The sequence below is a fragment of the Microtus pennsylvanicus genome, chromosome 1 (genome assembly GCF_037038515.1).
Source record: "Microtus pennsylvanicus isolate mMicPen1 chromosome 1, mMicPen1.hap1, whole genome shotgun sequence".
NCBI lineage: Eukaryota > Metazoa > Chordata > Mammalia > Rodentia > Cricetidae > Microtus > Microtus pennsylvanicus.
In genome coordinates this window covers 99,766,854-99,787,021 of record NC_134579.1, presented here as the reverse complement: position 1 = coordinate 99,787,021, position 20,168 = coordinate 99,766,854, and the positions used below count along the sequence as shown (strand labels likewise).

The following is a 20,168-nucleotide window of genomic DNA, read 5'->3' as shown; positions in this document are numbered from 1 at the left end:
TGGGGCCGGGGCGGGGAGACAGCTGGTGTTTAAGACTTTTTTTTTTTAATGCATTTGGATGATTTGCCTGCATATACCCTGCTGCCTGCAGAGGCCAAAAGAGGCCATTGGATCTCCTGGAACTGGTTACAAAATGTTGTGAGCATGTGGGTGCCGGGTTTTTGAGACAGGGTTTCCTAGTAGCTATGAAGCTAGTCCTGGAATTTGCTCTGTAGAACAGGCTGGCCTCAAACTCAGAGATCCACCTGCCTGTGCCTCCTGAGTGCTGCGATCAAAGGTGTGTGCCACCACTCCCTGGCTCCTACCCTGTGTTCCTAAAGCAGGCTGAAGATGTAGTTCAGTGGTAGAGTACTTGCCTAGCATGTGGAAGTCCGAGTTCATCTTCTACCCCAAGGAAAAAGTATTCTGAAATCCAAGATGCACGCCCCCACGCAACCATAGAACTGATATACGATCCCTTCCTGAGTTACGAAACATTTATTGGGTTGAGAGCACCACACTCAGGCTGCATCTGGCTGGGACCTCAGGCAGCTGGCCTAGGGAGGGAAGGACACTTCCTCTTGCTTAGGTTATTGAGGATCTGGTCCTGGTTGGGCTTGTAGGGAACCACAAAGCTGTCTGGAGGGAGGACGGGGCCTCTGCTTTCTTCCAGCTGGCCCATCAGCAGGTAACTGGCTCCTGGACGGGAGAGAGGAGATTGAGAGCTCGGAGTTACTAAGAGCTGGTGACACCTTCTTGACCAGGTTTGGCACCTTCATGACTCCAGGGCACTCGCTCAGTACCCATCCTCATTTCCCATGCCCCTTACCTTTCTTCATGGGGGGCATCTGCCTGCAGGGCACGTAGAACTTCAGAGGGGTGTCCCTGGGCGGAGAGGGCAGATCTAGGCCTCCGCTTTTGTAGACTCCGAGGAGATTGATGGTGACGGTGAGGCCCTCACCTGGGCCGCGGACCATGGTCTTCACCGTTCCGGTCACCACTGTGGAAGGGCAGGGGTGAGAGACAAGAGTCAGGTGGCTGGAGCTGGGCTTGGATGAGGGCCTGGGGAGTCGGGAGGGCAGGATGGTGGGTCTTACCCAGACTACTGGCACAGAAGTTGCTTTGCAAGGTGCCCACCCGCTTGTACTGCTTTGGACAGGTGACACTGGATGCATCTAGGAGAGACGGGGTTGCTTGTGGAGGGCAGGAGGACCATCTGCCTCACATCGGCCTATTTGCTCCTTTATTTGCAGCACTAGGAATGGAGCCAGAGTCTGGTGCATGCTAGGCAGGAACTCTAGAGCTGAGCCACACCTTTCGGCCCTCCCCGGAGGGCTCTAGGCAACCACCTTGCCACTGAATCACACCTGAGATCCTCACTAGAGGATTCTGGGACAGACATTCTACAGCCAAGACAAGCTTCCAGCCCCTTATTGTGAGGATCTTAGGAAAGAGCTACCTCTGAGCCGTGCCTTCAGCCCTCCCTGGGAGATTCTAGCAAACCCTGCCCTAGCCGTCTCATGTGAAATTGCAGCAGCTTTATAGATGGAAACTCAGGGTGGCTTCCCAGCACCAGTTCCAGACACTGACGGGAGACCGGCACCATGAGTGTTGAATGAATGAATGCTGACCCAAGGACGAGCTTAGTGCTTCCTTTAGTTCATGCCCCTTCTTCCACTTTTTATTTTTATTTTTTATATTTTTTTAAAGAGTTTCTTTTTATTTATTTATTTACTATGTATACAGTCTTCTGCCTGTATGTCTGCAGAACAGAAGAGGGCACCAGACCTCATTACAGATGGTTGTGAGCCACCATGTGGTTGCTGGGAATTGAACTCAGGACCTTTGGAAGAGCAGGCAATGCTCTTAACCACTGAGCCATCTCTCCAGCCCCCACTTTTTATTTTATATATATGAGTATTTTGCCTACATCTATGTCTGGAGTTACTGATGGTTGTGAGCTGCCATGTGCGTGCTGGGAATCAAACCTGGGTCCGCTGGAAGAGCAGCCAGTGCTCTTACCCATCTATCTAGTACCTTCTGCCACCTTTTCACACTCACCCAGGACCGCTGGAGTTTCCTGTGTATTTGGGCTCTCTGGTTTCTCTGCAGGTTGGGATTTAGGTTTGGCCGGTGGTTTGACTTTGGGTCCAGTTCCTGTCTTTGGGTCAGAGTGGGATGGGGGACCAGACTGGACATCTTCCCCTGGGCTTGAGGCTGGCCCCTTTTCCACGGCATCCCGTGGCAGGGTCTTGTAGGAAGCCGAGAAGCCATCTGCGGTGACACTGAGATCCGATACAAACTGGACCAAGAGCTCATTCCCTTCAGAGGAGATGGGACTGCAGTGGGCAGAGGAGAATTGGTTGAGGCATCAAGGCAGACTGTGTACCTCGGTGGTCAACCTTAAACTCGTCCTCTGATGTCAGAGTCCCCTGAGGCTCCGTGGACTCCAGAAGATATGCTAAACTTTTGCCAGCTCCTATACTTGCTCAGACCAATGGTTTGGAATCCTAGAGCTCAGATCTTGCCTGGTCAGCCGAGCCTCCCTCTAACCCTGCATGGCCTTTGACAACTGCTCACAGGGATGAGGAGTTAGCCCCAGCAGTGCCCCGACAAGGACCCATCCCTCACCTAGGGGCCTTGTCTCCGCAGAATTTCCCCAGCCTCTTCGAGTCATCGCTCACAGCCCCGTTGAACACGCTGACGGAGTCATAGCGGCAGTACGTGTCTGGCTCCACATCGAACTTCCCAAAGGTTAGCAGGATCACCTGGGAGAGGCATTGGCTGCGTAGCAGGACAGGTCAAGGCGGACCGAATAGTGTCCTGCACCTCTGCAGCCCCAGGAGTACTTGGCAGTAGCATAGATAGTCAGTCCCCCTGTTCCTGCTTCAGTGTTCTTACACTGCTAGCTTAAGGGTCTCACACACACACTCACACACACACACACACGCACACACACACACACCTATTCAATACAGGGAGCATCCCTTTGCCCTGGTGAGCAAGGTCAAGTGCATTTTAGCTCACTCCTACTCCACCCCATTGAGTTACACACACACACACTCACACACACACACACACACACACTCACGCACACACACACACACCTATTCCATACAGGGAGCATCCCTTTGCCCTGGTGAGCAAGGTCAAGTGCATTTTAGCTCACTCCTACTCCACCCCATTGAGTTACACACACACACACACACACACACACACACACACACACACGCACGCACGCACACGCGCGCACGAGTTTCTCAGGACCCAGTACTTCCCTCCCCTAAGACCAGTGGTTGCACTTATTTTTTGCTTGCATGTAAGCTGGTCTGGGTCCGGTTTTGCTCTCTACCAGGGCAAGCTCAGGGATCAGGACACAGACGTTGGATACAATGATGCTGGCTGTCTGCTTTAAGGATGCTGCCTGGGTGCTGGTGGGCAGCCTAGGCGAGAGGTCAGTACCTGGTCTGCGGGTGCAATGATGTGCCAGGAACAGCTGATGCCTGGGGGGTAATCCGACTCAGGCCAGTTGGGCGTGGTCAGGGTTCCCTGCGCCTTCTCCATCCGCCCCCCGCAAAACTGGTGCTCTGAGAAGGGGAGAGAGGGACCGGGTGGGGGGGGGGCGGTGGAGACCCTCGGTCAGCTAGAGTAGAAAGCTCTAGACTGGGAGCTTTCAGGCAGCTAGAAGTCTGGATCTCAAGATGAGGGGACAAGAAAGGGAACAGCGGAGCGGGCGGGTCAACAAACAGCTGGGAAGACGGGGGCTGGGGCACCCAACAGAGAGGAAACGATTGAATGGATCCCTTCTGCCCCCTCCCCAACCCGCCGCCACACCACGCCTCTTCCCCTAGGAGATCCCATCTCTCCATCCCGGCCTAGCAGAAGAATCCTCTAAAGCAGGCTAGAGAGCTCTCACGTTGGGAGGGTTCCCTGGGAGGGTTCCCTCCCCTCTGATGAGGTCTCTGCCTGAAACATTCCAGAGAGACTTGTGCTGCCGGGAGGGGGTGATGGGACCGCAATCGGGATCCCAGAACTGGGTATAGGGGGCTCCAGATGAGGGAATCCCAGTCCCCCAGCTTCAGGGTGCCCCCTTACTCCCGTCAGAGGAGCCCGATTGCGGAGGGGGGCGGGCAGTTACTCACCGTCCCAGTAACCCCAGGCCGCCCATTCCACCCGCGGGTCCATGACCCATTTCCGCCTCGCACCTGGGGGAGGCCCTGGAAGAGGGGTAAGTGGGAGCGGGAGGGGGAGAGAAGACCAGGAGGAGGGACTGAAGGGGCGGTTAGTGAGAAGAAAGGGAGTAATGGTGGCCCTAACTCTTGGGAATAATCTGGGGAGGGTCGAGGTTAGGGCAGGGGTGGGGACCTGAACCGGGATGGGGCCAAGAGAGGGGAAAGAGGAGGTAAGGATGCTCACCAGAGCCTGAGGTGGCCCGACCGCTGTACCAGAGCAGGAAGCCTCGTCCCCCAGTGCCCTCATCCGTTGTCATCCTTAAAGTCACCTGATTGCCAGGTGCAACTACAGGTGCAGGCCGGAAGGTGCCACAGAAGCGTCCCAGTCGCTGGCCTGAGGTCCCAGATCCAGCAAAGACCTCCAGAGCATCATAGCGGCAGGAAGGGTGGAGCTCCATATCGAAGACTCGGAAGGACAGGGACACAGTCTGGCCCTCAGGCACCTGACAGAAGGGGAATGGGGGACAGCCCAAAATCAGGTCCCAAACAACCCTAACAGTAGGCATCACCCCTCCCCCAGGTACTTCTAGAGTAATAGCGGTAGCAGGAAAGGCCAGTGCAACACAAAGGACCTGGCCTCTACTCCCAGCTTGTGGTCTCTGAAGGGGGAGAACTGGAGCAAGTTAGGAGTAGAGAGAGATTCAGCATTTGCTACCATTAAAAAAAAAAAAAAAAAAAAAACTAAAAAACAAACAAACAAAAACTAGTTTGGCAGCACACACTTGTAATCCCAAGATTCACCGTGCTGAATCAGAGGACTGCCTCAAAGTTTAAGGGTCAGCCTACACTACACAATGAGACCCTGACTCCAAAAACAAGGAATTAAGGTTCAGCACCATGAGTGCATGTCCATGATTCTAGCTATTTGGGAAGCCAAGGCAGGGGGATCATAAATGCAAGGCCCATAATTTACAAAGACCCTGTCTCAGAAATAAAAGGTGAAGGGGTGTAGGGAGATGGCTCAGTGGGTAAAAGTGCTTGCTCAAGTTCGAATCCCCAGAACCCATATAAAAGGCCACATTTAAAGGGCTCCACACTAGGCCTGGGACCCTAGCCCTGTGGGGGGCAGAGACAGCCGGGCCACTGGGGCTTGCTGACCTTCAGACTAGCTCTAGATTTAGAGACTGTCTCAGGGAAACAAGGCGGAGAGCGGTGGAGCTCTGGAACACCCCACATACCCCTCTGACCTCTGTACACATGCATGAGTGTGCACACGCATGCACAACACACACACAAAGAGAAAAACAAACAAAAAACCTAAATGAGGGCTGGAGAAATGGCTCAGAGGTTAAGAGCACTGGCTGCTCTTCCAGAGGTCCTGAGTCCAGTTCCCAGCAACCACATGGTGGCTCACAACCATCTGTAATGAGATCTGGCACCGTCTCTTGGCAAGTGTATATAATAAAAAAATAAATTAAAAAATTATGTGATTAAGCCGGGCGGTGGTGGCGCACGCCTTTAATCCCAGCACTCGGGAGGCAGAGGCAGGCGGATCTCTGTGAGTTCGAGACCAGCCTGGTCTACAAGAGCTAGTTCCAGGACAGGCTCCAAAACCACAGAGAAACCCCGTCTCGAAAAACCAAAAAAAAAATTATGTGATTAAATTAGTGGAACAAGCTATTTTGGGGGGAAAAAAAGCTAAATGAATCAATGGCTGGAATGTACCTTATTGGTAAAGCCCTGACCTAATGTGCTGAAATCCGAGGGTTCCATTTCCGGTAGTGGGGGAGGACAAAAGGGTGGGAAGGTCAGGATATGTCAGAGCATGTTACTGTGGAGCCTGACACCCATGTGACCAAAGGGTTTCCCAGACCTGATGCCTGGCGGTGGGGAGGGTACCCTGAGCTGTCAGGGTTGTGCCGGGAGAATGATGAAAGGCAGTGATGGCCGGAGGGACCTTCTCACCGTTATTGTCCAGATGCACTTCTTGTTTGGGGGGTAGAGGTTGGGGAAACCCTCACTTGCCACGTAACCCGACTCTCCCGTCACATCCCCTCCACACAGGAACACAGGTCTGGAGGACAGAAGACGGGGAGAACCACTAGAGAACAATTCACGAGACTATGAAGCCCCAGGCAATACAGGAGGATGGTGCCGGAGAGGCCCCATCCTGTGGGACAGGGAATCCTGCCCAAGGACCAGGGAAAGTGGGGCTAGACAACGGGGCCATCTCTCCAGCCCCTAGAGGCTCCACCCCCACGCCGACAGGAATTCCCGGAATCCTCCTCAGTCCCCCCCCCCTCGCTTTCTCAACCCCCTCCTTGCCCTGCCTGGCAGTCAAGGACAGGAGCCGCGCCTAACTACTTCCAGATGTGACAAGCCATGAGGCCATGGGGGGGAGGGGGCCAGAGAGATGAGGGGAGCACCAGTGGACATACAGTTAGGGGCTCCCACCTTCACCCTGCTCCGGTTCCAGCTAAGGACCAGTATCTGACTTTCTGCTTGCTGCCCTTCCCCCAGTCTCATTTCCTGAATGTCAGCTAAAAGAAGTTCAAGGTCTTGGCTTTCTGGGTTCAAACTCCGTGGAGAGGCATGGCTCTGGGTGGAAAGGGAGATTTAGGGTAGGAGGACGGTATTGAAGGACTGGGAACGGTGGCAGTCTGCAGACCAGCATGGCTTTGCAGCAGACAGGGAGACCAGGAATCTTAGAGGAAGATGAGATGCGAAGGGGTTGCTGGCAGAAGAGCTCCCAAGACCCACAGGCGCAGCCCTCCCAGGAAGTCACAAGCATTCTGCAGCTCCCTCTGGAAGCCATCTGAAAGACAGGAAACCTACCTGGTGTAGTTGGGGGTCTGACCTTGGGCAAGGGGCAGTACCCAGGCCACAAGGAATGGCCCCAGGAAGGAGGTGAGGGCAGCAGGCAGCATTGTGTAGGGGGAAGTACTGGAAGCAGCAGCTGAGTTCAGCAGCAGCACCAGCAGCAGCAGCAGCACCAACACCAGCAGCAGCAGCAGCAGCAGCACCAGCAGGATAATCAGTACCAGATGAGGCAGCCCTGGGCGTGTGGGCGTGGGGACTGGCCAACTGGGCGGGCGGCAGGGGAGGCGGGACAGGGAGACAGCTGGGACAGTGGTGAGTCCCTGCAGGGGCCTCTCTAGGTCTTGGACATATATTGATGGACTAAGGGATGCTGGGAGCAACAAGGGGAAGATAGAACATCATCTCCATCAAATGATGTCATCTGCAACTCCACTCTGTCCTGTGCCTGAGAACTTGGTCTTTCCTGGAGACTTTCAGGTAGACTGGACCGCTTCACCTGTTGCTTTCTGAGCATCCAGAGAGGATGTCCTTCTGGAGTCTCTTGGCCATTCACCGTCCCACTGGATGGTGGTTGTTATTGCTTAAGACCATCTTGCCATGAAGTCCTGGCTAGCCAGAACTTTCAATCCTCCTGCCTCAGCTTCTCAAGTGCTGGGATTACAGGCCTGCACCCTTGAGCTAGGCTCTTCTACACCTGCTTATGACTTTTCCTTTAACACTGGGCGAATATTACAGGCCAAGGAAGGAAAGTTCTGACTCCTTATTTTCTCTTCCAACTATTTTAAGGTACTGGAGAAGGGTTATGGGAGGCATGGAGTATCCCTTTCCCTGAGCAAAGAGGGGAAGGAGCAGAAAGTAAGGGAACAGACAGGAAAGACTGGGCTTGGAATGTCGAGGTCCAACCCCAACATAAATTATCTCTCTGGACTGGTGTGGAGGTGCGGGAATAATTGAGACACAGTTCACACAGCAGTATCTGAAGGGAGTCTCAGGGTCCATCCAAATCCTGAAGATCACCCGCGTTTATTCTCAAAACAGCTTTTATCTCCACAGGTAAACGGAGGGGGAAGTTCACTAGCATTCATTAGCATCATTAGTAGCAGGACTAAAGTCACCAGCTTGGATTAACAACTCTTCCCAGCGATCCCCATAATTACAAAGAAGGGAGCAGAACCACATTAGCTATCCTGACCCAGGAGCCAGCCAGTCTGTACGTGCTATTGTGACCTCAGGTGCGACTGTGGTTTGAGAGCCCGGCTGCCAATACAATGCAGAAATGTGTGGCCTGTATAATATTGCCCCACACTGGAAACCAACGGGAAGAGGAGAGAACGGGAGCTGACTTCACGGGACTCGGGGCTAGGGCATGGCCCTTCCAGAAGTAGAGGTAAAGACTGGACTGCTGGGTAATCCAGGCATGCTGACAGCACTCCTGTAATCCCAGCACTCTGCAGCTGGGGTCAGGATGATTAAAGAGGTCAGCCTGGGCCACACAGTGAGACTCTGTCACACACAAAGTGAGCAGACTCCAGTTAAGATTCCAGACCCAGCGCAGGCTCCACACTGGAAAAGCAAGGTTTGTTGACTGGGTTATCCCACAGGACAGTGAACTTTCTGGAGTGAGCTGGGGTGCTGACACCTCTCAGTAAACCAACAGGTTGGGCTCCTTCTGTCTTTCCTCCCTCACTGGCCAGGGCCCCCTCCATCCCTTGTCTCCCACAAGGCCCCAGGGTTTCAAAAGAGGCCTTCCTTTAGCCTTTTATTCTATTGTCCATCAAATTTCTTGTCCATGATAGTCAGGTTGGGGGCCCCTCCTGGGCAGCCCCCTAAATATTTAAAAAATATTTTCCTACCCTACCACCCTACGCTACCCTGGCATGTCCAGCACTGCTCTCCACAGCTCGCCCCCCACCCCACCCCCACCCCACCCCCACCCCAGTGTATACACAATGTTGTTCGCCACTCCATCTCTCCAGCCCCTAGCCCAGTGCCTGATTTCCTTCAAGAATACAGGCTAGGAGGAGGGGGTCAGCTCTCAGGGTTTGAGGTGCCTGGGCTACTCTCAGTAGCAGCCCTCTGCAGCATGTCCAGTGCCTCCCAGAAGAAATCTTTCTGAGCGGCCATCAAGGGCATCCAGCCCACAATCTCCTTCATCTTCGCCATTCGGTCCTGCAACGTGAGGCAACTGTGGATCTGGCTGAGGTACTCCTCACAGGCCTGGGCTGTCCCCCGAGGGTCTTGGAAGGCTCCGGTCCCCTGGCTAGGTTCAGGGCTTCCCCCTACCCTGCTGGCTGGCAGGTCTCGATAGACTGGACATTGTTCGATGTCGTGGCTGGACAGCATATAGAGGCACTCTCTGGTGGAGCAGAGGGAGCAGGCACACAAGGGGACCTTAGAGGAGAGAAGGGGTGGGGCTGAGGCAGGCTCAACCCTGCCAGGGCCTTCCAGGAAGCTGGCTAAGCCTGATGCTATGTTGATCCCTCTCAGACAGGCCCTGAACCAGCAAGTGAGCTTGCTAAGTTCCAGGACCATGTGAACTTGGGTGAAACCAGCACAGGCAGCAAAGGAGAGAGCAGGGAGCTCAGGAAAGGGAGATTTCATGGTACAGGGGAAATGGAACCAATGGGTCCCTTGAGGGGTCCCAGGTGTAAATCGGGCATGGTGACACAGGAGAGCCAGGAAAGTCTAGAGTTTAAGCCAGGCCTGGGCTTCACATTGAGAATCTCCTTTAAAAGGAATCTAGTGAGATGACCAATGTTGGTGGTTACCAATGTTGAGGAAGGAGAGACCTGCCTTTCACCCGCTGTCCTCTGCCCTCCACGGGCGCACTGTGGCAAGCCCCTCCCCGACCAATTTTAAAGACTTTTTGAGAGAAGGCAGGTAAGTCCTGGCTACGGCCCTGAGGGCCACCTGGCTCTATTGCTCTGCCCTCCCTGTCCATTCGCTCGCCGGACTCTGCTCTGACCTTGATATGTAGCTTGACGAAGGAGGCGCTCCCCTTAGGCCAGCCAGGAAGGCGGCCTCCGGCCCCACAGCCGCACCCCAGCAGCTCCTTGCTGAAATCCGAGGTCTGACTCAGCACCAAGGAATGGTTGAGGCCACACCACAGGGCGATGGGACGGCGTAGATAATGAACCTGAGGACAGACAGACAACGTGGCCAGGGGCTTTAAGGTAGGAAAGTTGACTAGAGGCTTGGGGCAGACTGCTGTTTTGGGAGTTGGAAGAAAAGAGGGTCCTGTTCCTGCTCTACAAACTGGCAGCTTTCGGTCCCCCTTCCTGTGCCCACAGAGCCCCCAAAGACTGACTACATGGGTTCTGGTCCTTGGTAAAAACTTCATGTCTTGCTGCTCATGAAATATGCTCTTCCTTAAGGACAAGACCTGATGCCCTCTTCTGGCTTCCCCGGGTACCTGCACACATGTTTGTATGGACACACATGTGCATTCTTGCACGTGCAATACACACACAGTAAAAAAAAATCTTTAATTACAAAAAGCCAACAAGTAACACTTAAAAAGTCAGCCAGGCACAGGAAAGCAGGGGATTAAAGTGAGTTCCAGTTCAATCCAGGCTACATGGTGAGAGTTTGTCTCAAAAAACTATTTTTTGTTTGTTCGGTTTTTATTGCATTTGTTCGTATGTGATGCAGTGTGCACAGCACTCATGTGAAGGTCACCGATCAGTTCTGAGATCCGCATATTCGCATATTCTCTCGGTCCACCCTGTGGATCCCTGGGATTGAACTCAGATCAACCGGCTTGGTAGCAGTGCTGAGCCATTTCCAGGTCTCTTTATGGTTTGAATGAGAATGGCCTCCACAGGCTTATAATCTGAAGGCTTGGTCTCCCGGGAGTGGGACTGTTTGAGAGGGATTAAAGGATTAAAAGGGGTGGCCTTGGAGGAAGTGTGTTGCTGAGGGTGGGCTTTGAGGTTTCAAAAGTCCCTGCCAGGCCTATTCTCTCTTCTCTCTCTCTCTTCTCTCTCCTCTCTCTTCTTCTTCTTCTTCTTCTTCTTCTTCTTCTTCTTCTTCTTCTTCTTCTTCTTCTTCTTCTTCTTCTTCTTCTTCTTCTTCTTCCTCTCTCTCTCTCTCTCTCTCTCTCTCTCTCTCTCTTCCTGCTGCTTGTGGATCAGGATGTAAAGCTCTCAGCTGCTGCTCCAGCACCATGCCTGTTTGCTTCCCACCATGATGGTCATGGACTAGTCCTCCAAAACTGTAGGCAAACTCCCAATTAAATACATTCTTGTTTAAGAGTTGCCTTGGTCTGGACGGTGGTGGCCGTGCCTTTAATCCCAGCACTTGAGCCGGGCTGTGGTGGCGCACGCCTTTAATCCCAGCACTCGGGAGGCAGAGGCAGGAGGATCTCTGTGAGTTCAAGACCAGCCTGATCTACAAGAGCTAGTTCCAGGACAGGCTCCAAAACCACAGAGAAACCCTGTCTCGAAAAACCAAAAAAAAAAATCCCAGCACTTGGGAGACAGAGGCAGTCAGATCTCTGAGTTCGAGGCTAGCCTGGTCTACAGAGCAAGTTTCAGGATAGTCCCAGGCTACATAGAGAAAACTTGTCTTGAAAAACCAAAAACAACAACAACCACAAAAAAGTTGTCTTAGTCATGGTGTCTCTTCACAGCAACAGAACAGTAACTGAGACAGGATACATGTAACTTAAGCTTGCCTAGAACTCACTGTGCAGCTGAGAAGGATCTTCAACTTTCTTTTAAAAGATTTATATATTTGATGTGCATTGGTGTTTTAACTACGTGTTTATCTGTGTGAGGGTATCAGATCCCTTAGAACTGGAGTTACAGACAAGTGTGAGCTGCCATGTGGGTGCTGGGAATTGAACCTGGGTCCTCTGGAAGAACAGCCAGTGCTCTTACCTACTGAACCATCTCTCCAGCCATGATCTTCAACTTCTGATCCTCCTTTCCAAACATCTGGGATGAAACTCAGACTCCCACGCATGCTAGACAAGCATCCTACCAACTCAAGGACATCTCTTTTCATTCCTCTGTGACAGTGATGGATAGATATTGCCTATATCTTCCTCTCAGTCCCTGGTTGGTTTGTTTTTGTTTTGTGTGCCTGTGGTTTCATTGTGTAGCCCTGGCTGGCCTGGAACTTGCTCTATTCTGCCTCCTCCTCTTTCTGGTCTACTTTTTTTTTTCTACTAGGGATTCAATTTAGGATCTTGTACGTGCTAGGCAAATGCTCTACTGGGAAACATCTAGTCCATCTGGCCAGGCTTTTTGAGACAGGGTTTCTCTGTAGCTTTGGAGCCTGTCCTGGAACTTGTTCTGTTGACTAGGCTGCCTCGAACTCACAGAGATCTGGCCATCTCTGCTTCCCAAGTGCTAGGATTAAAGGCATGTGCCACTCTGTGTGTGTGTGTGTGTGTGTGTGTGTGTGTGTGTGTGTGTATAAAGCTTTATTTTATGTGCATTGGTGTAAAGGTGTCAGATCCCTAGGAACTGGAGTCACAGACAGTTGTGAGTCACCATGTGGGTGCTGGGAATTGAACCCAGGCCCTCTGGAAAAGCAGTCAGTGCTCTTAACTGCTGGGCCATCTCTCCAGCCCTTCTGGGCAGTCTTTTTACTGTCTCATCACTGCCCTCTCCTCATTGCATGGAATGCCTTTCCCTATCCTCACCTGAATCCTCTCAAACCCATAGGCCCTGTTACCATACTACCTTTAAAAAAAATGTATGTATTTAGCGAATGTGCATTCATGCACGTGGCTATCGAGACCAGAGGTTAATGGTAACTATCTTCCTCACGTGCCTTCTGCCTTATTTGCTTGTTTGAGGCAGGGCCTCGCACTGCACTGGAGCTCACCAACTGACTAGAGCCTTAGGCCTCCTCCTCCTCCAGTGCTGGCATCATAGGCACTCACAGATTTTACATGGGTGTTGGGGATCTGGACTCGGGTCTTCATGCTCACATTACAAGCATTTTGTTCTTTGAGCCCTCTTCTCAGGCTGCATCTCCTTTTCTAGGACTTCAACACACTCAGGTCCCCAGCCCACTCCATCACTGAATCACTTCTGCACACACAGTGTGCATTGCACAGAACAAACCTCTGTGACCAGCCCTGGGGAAGACCTGCAGCAGCAGCACAGGTGTTATATATGAAGGGCTTAGCCTTGCCTAGGGGAGCAGAAAGTGCTCTCTAGGAAATATGGAAAAGTAGCTAGGTGCTGGGTTAGGAGACTGGATGAGCGTTGCCAGGAAACAATCTCACCTGTGTGGGTTCCCCTCGGTCCATTTTGTCTCCTGTTCCCAACTGCCCATATCTGTTATTTCCCTGCATAAAGATCCGGCCAAACTCATCCACCAGGCCAAGATGGTTGTAGCCAAGAGCACAGAATAGGACCTAGGGAGGTTAGGACAGCAAGAGCATGGGAGAACATTGTCCCCAGGAAACTCAGCTCCCATCTGCCATCTCCCCGAATCCCTCTGTTCCACCCAACCCACAGAGCCCAGCCCTCCACTCTGCACCATGCTAACTGCCCGCCATCCTCCGTACCCCATCCTACCTTGGCAGGCAGGGAGAGAGCAAGTGGCATCTGGTGGTCCAGAGGGTCAAAGGCTTGAAGGGTCCCAAAGAGATCACGATACACCCCTGGGGTATGCACCTCAAAATACACTCCCCCCTGGTCTGGGGGGTCGGGAGCCCTCAGCTCAGCAGCTTTGGGCACCCATTTCCGAGGGATAAGACCCCTCTAGAGACTGCAGGGAGTCTCATACAATCAGCACACCAACCATATTCACCAGCATGCATAAGCAGTGTCAGTGTGTGGAGGGATCTGCCCAAGGTTGCAGTCTTGAGAGAGAGAAATATAGTTGTTCTTCTTTTTTAAAAAAATTTTTTCAGTGTCTCTCCCTGTGTGTGTGATATGTGATGTATGTGTATAAGTATTGGCATGTATGTACCACAGCATGTATATCAAAGCCAGAGGGCAACTTCAGGTGTTGGTCTGTGCCTTCTGTCTTGTTTGAGGTAGGGTCTCCTGCTGTTTTGATGCCAGACTGGCTGGCCCAGTTTATAGGGAATCGCCTTCTCTGCCTTTGGGACTACAGACGTGCTACTTAGCCCACCTCTGTGTGGGCTCTGGGGACTTGAACTTATTCTCAGCCTTAGATGACCAGCACTTGTACCCATGGAGCCATCTCCCTCACCATGGGAGTGTTTCTTACCCGTGATATAGAGAGTGCTGCTCTGGTTGGAAGCCATGCAGGAAACACGAAGGTGAGGCAGGCATCGAGACATCTTTCTGAGGGCCAACTGTACTGTGTAGGAGCGTGGCTGGTCCAGCTGGGTCTCATTCACTACCAAGGAGTAGATCTTTCCTTCCTCTGGGGATATGAAGGGAGGCATGTAATTCCACAGAGGAAGCGATTTGTCAATACCCAGATTAACACCCATGGGACACTCAACAGAAACAGCCACTGCTCTAGAACCGCAGGAAGAAGGGGAGAGGCCCGATAAGATGGCTCCGTGGGTAAAAGCACAGTTCTGCGAGCCTGACAGCCTGACTCTAACTGCTGAAACCGTGCTAGGAGAGAAAGTGACTCCTGAAAGTTGACCTCCACATGTGCATGCCACACGCACACACACGCAAACACATGCACACAAGCACACACATATACGAGGGAGGGGGAAATAAAGTACGGTGACATGCTTGGGAGGCAGAGGCAGGCAGACGTCTACATAGTAAGTTCCAGGCCAGCCAGGACTGACCTACGTAGTGAGGCTCTGTCTCAACAACAAAAAATAAGAAGAAAAGAGCCAGGAGGAGGAGGCTCATGCCCAGAGTCAGGCAGATCTCTGGGTTCGAGGCCAGCCTAGTCTACAGAGCAAGTTCCAGGATAGCCAGGACTACACAAAGAAACCCTGACTCAAAGATTTAAAAGGAAGAAAGAAAGAAAAGGGTGAGAGAGAAAGAAAGAAAGAAAGAAAGAAAGAAAGAAAGAAAGAAAGAAAGAAAGAAAGAAAATGGTTTCCAGCCCCCAACATTCAACCCTTAAAACAAAACAGGGAGGTCTAGCGGAGAGCAAACCTAGTGATTAGATGTTGCAGACTCTTAATTTGGTGTTGGGAAGAATGAAGCCTGGGCATTTAGGTTTCTGCCTGGCATTCGGAAGTCCACAGGCTCTCAACCTTAAGGAGAGTGCAATCAACTATGGAGGACACTGGGAGAACGGGGAGGAGGCAACTCGGGGTATAAAGTGAAGTACCTGGCACAGAGGTTAGGAGGGGATCAGGCTTTCCCTGGAGCGGTGCTCTCCAGAGGCTCATATACCACACCGCGTGCGCAGGCAGGAGGCAGAGGCCTGCCTTGGGTGTTGGTACTTACCAACTCCCTTGTTTGAGTTAGAGCCTCACCATTATCACTACCATGCCGGAGTCTCCTGTTTTCTCCTTAAATCTCATCATATGAATGCTAGGATTACCGACCCGCACGCCCACGTCTGGCCTTTATGTTGGCTCTGGGAATCCAAGCTCACATCCTCATGCTTGTTGCAAGTCTTTCACCCGCTGTACCATCTTCTCTGCACTCTGGTTTTATTTTTCAAACAGGATCTCATGGAGACTGGCCTCAAACTCTCTATGTATCTTAGGAATAACCTTGAACGCAGGATTCTCCTGCCTCTACCTTCCAGATACTGGGAGTATAGGCATAGACCACTATACCTACTTTATATGGTGCTGGGAGTCGACCCGGGTGCTTCATGTAGATTGACCCACACCCTCCAGCCTGAGAAGGAACTTTATCTGAAATTCTATGCAGAATTCTAGAACTTTGGGGGTTCAGAGCTGGAGCAGGAGGAAGGTAGAACCCTCTCGTAACAGACTCCTCTCTTCCTCTCCCCTGGCACAGATCCTGAAGAATCTGCTAGATATTTGCAAACCGCTACTCTGTAGGCTGCACCTGTGAGGAGCAGCAGAGCCCGCTGGGTCTCCTGGCCAACCAGCACGATCTGCTTGAAGCTCATGGAATGGTGAAAGGTCATCTTGAAGACCCGCTGCCCACTGGACTGCAGATAGACCTCCACACAGTCACAGGTCTGGCTGCCAGTGGTGCCCACCACTGCTGGCTGCTCCCGAGTGGCCAAGACGTAGAGGTATTTACGGTAAACTGTGTCACATCTTGGGTCGGAGGCGAACTGTGGAACAAGATGAGGCTGTCTGGGATCTAGCGATCTGAATGGGCTAAGGCTAAAGCGAGTGGATCATGGGATGGGAAATGAGACGATTGGGTCCAGGGCTAAGAAATGAGAGGCTGGTTTTGGATTAGTGATCTAACTCAGTGATAGAATGTTTGCCTAGCTTGTAGGAGGTCCTGGGTTCAATTCCCAGCACCAAAAATAAACAAACAAACAAACAAAAACCAAGTAAATTACGGATAAATGGATTGCTTTTAGGCTCCTCTAAGGGAGAGGCCACTCAGGACCACTGAGGTGGGTTCTCAGCACCCAGCATTTCCCTACTCACATCCTTAGCGCCTCGACACAACACCACATAGCGACAGGCCCGCTTCCACTGGATCTGGCCAAGGGTGGAAGACACCAGAGCATTTTTGAGGAAGAAGAGGGTCCCCACATAGTCGAGAATGAACACATGGTCCTTCGTGGGTAAGAAGCGGCGGTAGCCATGGGCTAGCATGGGGGCCACACTCTTGCTGAGACATCGGCGGCGTCCTCCGAATGCCTGGAAGTACAGGCCCTTTGTATCTGAGGATCAGAAGGAAATGGTTTCAAGGCTGAGGCGACGGGAGTGGGAAGAGTCAGGGCGAGGGTGAGCTTGACTGGTCTTTCCCGGACACCCTGGTATTTATCTTTTTTCATCCCCAGGACTAGGGATCAGACTCCTTCCTGGGGTGACACAGAAACCTTGGTTTATGCCCGACATCTGTCCCGCTGTGTCCCGGGGCCACATGTGTGTGTCTCAGGAGCATTTCAGTGCCATCTTGTACCAGACACTGGGGAGTCTGATGACAGACACAGACGTGGTGCAGAAAGGAGAGGGGAAGGGATGGCCAAGGCAGGCCAGGCATCTCCTGTCTTCTCTGCTGAGACCATTTCCCTAAACTCTATGTATGTGTGAAAGAAGTCACTAGGTAGCGCCTTTCTGAAGTGGAGCATTCGGGTGACTGTCCTCAAGCTGGGGTGACTGTGTCCCTCAGGGACACTGGCTGTCATCACGCAGGAGCTGGCGCTGCTACCATCTCACAGTAAATAGGACAGCCACTACAACAAAGAACCATTTCATCTCTGGCCGGGGGATGGCTCAGTGCTTAAGTTCTTGAAACGTGAGGACCAGGGTTGAGGCATAAATACTGGGTGGGCTTCTTGGCCTGTCTGTAATTCTGGCCTTGGAAGTGGGAGATGGGATCCTCGGAGCAAGCGAGGTAGTGAGACTTCTGGGCTTGACTGAGAGACTCTGCTTCACAGAGTACAGTGGGGGGGGGGGGGGGCGGGGACTGGCGATGATTCCTGATACTAACCTTGGTCTTGTCATGCAGATACCTACACATGCAAACATGCATACTTATAGACACACACACCATACACAACCATGAAAAAAAAAAGAATTACTTCATCTCTACTTTCACAGGGTGACAAAAAGCTGGGAGGTGACTTCATGTGTAAAGTATCTGCTGTGTAAGCATGAGGACCTGAATTCAGAGCCCCGACACCCGTGTAAAAGCTGGTATGGATATTTTTAACGCTAGCATGCGCTGGTTTGGGGAAGGGGAGCAGGGGAAGGCAGAGACAGAAGGATCCCTGGGGCTTGCTGGCCACCCGGTCTAGCCATGGCAAGCTCCAGGTTTCAGTGAGAGACTGTTTAAAAAGTAAGGCAGGGCTAGAGACAGCTCAGTAGTTCAGAGCACTGGCTGCTCTTTCAGAGAGAAGACCTGGGTTTGATTCCCAGTATCCACGTGGCAGTCCAGGTCCAGATGATCTGATGCCCCCTTCTGGCATACACAGGCACTGCATGCATGTTGTGCATAGATATACATGCAGGCAAAACACCTATACATATAAAATAAAAATAAATATTAAAAAAAATTAGGTGGAGAGGGACAGAGGAAGACAACCAATGTCAACCTCTGGCTTTCACATGCGCGTGCACTAGCTGGTGCAACGCACACACATAACACATTGCAAAAGCTGACAAAAGTTAACTCTGATTCAAAGAGGAAGAAACTCCAGGTCTGGGGAGTAGAGGCTTCTCTAGGGTAAGATCTGGAAGCCTTGGTGCATGCAGGGAGACCTGGCTGAATGGCTTAGAGCTGTGAACTGGATGTCTGCCGGCGGTGGCCAGAGAACCTGGGGGACGCACTCCATGGAGTACGTTTGAGTGTAACAAGATTCTTCTAGAGAAAAGGTGGCCAGGGGGTGCGGAGATCACCAGGCAACTTGACCGAGAAGGAAGTTCCCAGAATAAGGAAGGGCAGAGCAAGGAGAAGTTACTGAGGGGAAGTGTACAGTTAAGAATGGCAGCTCTCTTCCAGGGCCGGGCACCACAGCCATGGTCACGGACGCGTGGACTGAGCCTGCGAGAGATGCGTCTCCACACGCCCTCAGCATCACACACTTCATGGAAGTAGTGGCAGGTTTGGCCTAGGGCGACCACATCTTTGACGGGGAGGAAGGAGGCGATGTGCTCCACCTGCAGAGGAGCAGGAGGGAGGAGGTGGGGGAGTCACAGGCTGCCCCTCAGACCCGCATTCACAATCCTCGCCAAACCCCAAAGACTCACCAGCTCTGGGGGGAACAGCTGGACAGAAATAGGGTTCCCTCCCTCCTTTTCATTCCCAGCCTCCAAACCACCTGAGGGGCAGCTGCGCTTCACCTGCCGGAGGAGAAAAGGGGTTCTGGGGAGGCCACACCTGTCTGTCTTCTCTGCTGTCAAACTGTTGTGTTTCTGTAAACTCCACCTTGGGGCTCATCCGACTCTGTCTCTACGCTAGCAAACCCAGCCATCCCTTCTCTCTCCAGGACCTCGGCCATCACCCCTCCCTTGCCTGCCTTGGTCCTTGACCTGTCCCCGGATTTCTTGCAGCCAGGAGACTCCCTGCCCTTCCCTTGCCTTGCCACCCCCTCACCCTGAGCCCCTCTTCCTGTCTGCACAGCCTGGTCAATTTTTGCAGCTTCTGTCTCCGGCTTCTCCTCACCATCCTGACTGTCCCCTCCCTGCTCCTGCCCTCATCTCTCCAGGCCCCTTGGCTTCCCTGGCCCCAGGCCCCTGTCCTCGCTGCCTTTCCCACACCATGTCTCAAGGCACATAAAACCTTTTTGTGACCTCACTGTCCAGCGACTGTGACCTACTTTTCTTAACTTGACCCCAGAGCTATCTTCTGGGTTCTAGCTCAGAGCTAGTCACCAGGCAGCTCAAGGGATAATATGTTTTACTGGAGACACAGAGAGTGAACTATTGGCAGATGGTAAGTCCTTCTCTCTTCGGAAGTAGTAGTGGATTTTCCTCACTTTTAACTCTGAAGAGAAAAACGGGGCCTCCTGAGTAGTCCTCGGTCTGCAGGGATTTGTATCTCAAGAGTACAAAGTCAGAAAAGGAAAAAAAGTACAGGGCTAGATGGAAGCTCAGTTGGTAGAGTGCTTGCCTGTCATGCATGAAGCCCTGGGTTTGATCCCCGGCACCGGAGAAAAGCCAACATGGTGGTGCACACTTGCAATCCCAACACTTGGGACGTGGAGACAGGAGGGCGAGAAAGGAACCCAAGGCCATTGTTGGCTACATAATGCCTTACATGACTGCATTACATGAGACATTGTCTCAGAAAAAAAAAAAAAGATCAGCAGACAATGGCAGTGGAGCAAAGGGGTCCTGATCTAACATCACAAAAGCGAGACGCGAGTGAGAACTGAAGGCAGCTTCTTTGCAGTATCATAGAAAACAAGTCCCGAATCTCATGCTGCTTCCTGGGGACGGGTGGCATCATCACATGTGCAAAGGGCAAGCTATTGTGGTGGCGGCACGGGCGGACTTTTCCTGGAGTTCAGGGCATCTTCTAGAGCCTAGGCGCGTAGCTTTTTCTGCGGAGTTACTTTGTCCCCGGGGAAAGAGCAGAGGAGGTTGCACGTGACAGGCAGGGGAAGGGCTACAACAATAAATGTAAGACTATGGCTTTGCCAGGAGTGCAAAGGGATTGAATCCTGTTAGAAAGCCCA

At 52.3% G+C, this 20,168-nt stretch overlaps 2 protein-coding genes across 2 annotated transcripts; both read right to left on the bottom strand.

Moving 5' to 3' along the window:
- Nucleotides 1–462: 462 nt before the first annotated feature.
- Nucleotides 463–7,187, bottom strand: Pcolce (procollagen C-endopeptidase enhancer). The gene is made up of 9 exons (XM_075975806.1): nucleotides 6,987–7,187; nucleotides 6,117–6,225; nucleotides 4,396–4,654; nucleotides 3,442–3,566; nucleotides 2,611–2,747; nucleotides 2,041–2,318; nucleotides 1,077–1,154; nucleotides 809–979; nucleotides 463–678 (listed from the first exon to the last, which is right to left on the bottom strand). The coding sequence occupies exons 1-9, from the start codon at nucleotides 7,076–7,078 to the stop codon at nucleotides 524–526; spliced, it is 1,404 nt and encodes a 467-aa protein (XP_075831921.1). The 5' UTR covers nucleotides 7,079–7,187; the 3' UTR covers nucleotides 463–523.
- Nucleotides 7,188–8,924: 1,737 nt separating this feature from the next.
- On the bottom strand, nucleotides 8,925–19,156 carry Fbxo24 (F-box protein 24). Its single transcript, XM_075975865.1, has 10 exons — nucleotides 19,085–19,156; nucleotides 18,739–18,831; nucleotides 18,465–18,648; nucleotides 16,468–16,706; nucleotides 15,905–16,139; nucleotides 14,169–14,327; nucleotides 13,508–13,629; nucleotides 13,213–13,344; nucleotides 9,937–10,107; nucleotides 8,925–9,362 (listed from the first exon to the last, which is right to left on the bottom strand). Exons 1-10 carry the CDS (start codon nucleotides 19,154–19,156, stop codon nucleotides 9,000–9,002), a joined length of 1,770 nt encoding a protein of 589 aa, XP_075831980.1. The 3' UTR covers nucleotides 8,925–8,999.
- Between the last annotated feature and the right edge of the window lie 1,012 nt (nucleotides 19,157–20,168).

Bases quoted from the DNA above. Each gene is read 5' to 3' on its own strand.
- Pcolce (XM_075975806.1), bottom strand. From the start codon at position 7,078: ATGCTGCCTGCTGCCCTCACCTCCTTCCTGGGGCCATTCCTTGTGGCC. The intron at 2,748-3,441 runs GTACTGACCTCT...TGCCTCTCCCAG, and splicing joins TCATTGCACCCGCAGACCAG to GTGATCCTGCTAACCTTTGG. The intron at 980-1,076 runs GTAAGACCCACC...GCCCTTCCACAG, and splicing joins CTTCTGTGCCAGTAGTCTGG to TGGTGACCGGAACGGTGAAG.
- Fbxo24 (XM_075975865.1), bottom strand. From the start codon at position 19,156: ATGGTGAGGAGAAGCCGGAGACAGAAGCTGCAAAAATTGACCAGGCTG. The intron at 18,832-19,084 runs GTGAGGGGGTGG...CTCCTCCGGCAG, and splicing joins GACAGGAAGAGGGGCTCAGG to GTGAAGCGCAGCTGCCCCTC. The intron at 9,363-9,936 runs GTCAGAGCAGAG...CTCTCCTCTAAG, and splicing joins TCGTCAAGCTACATATCAAG to GTCCCCTTGTGTGCCTGCTC.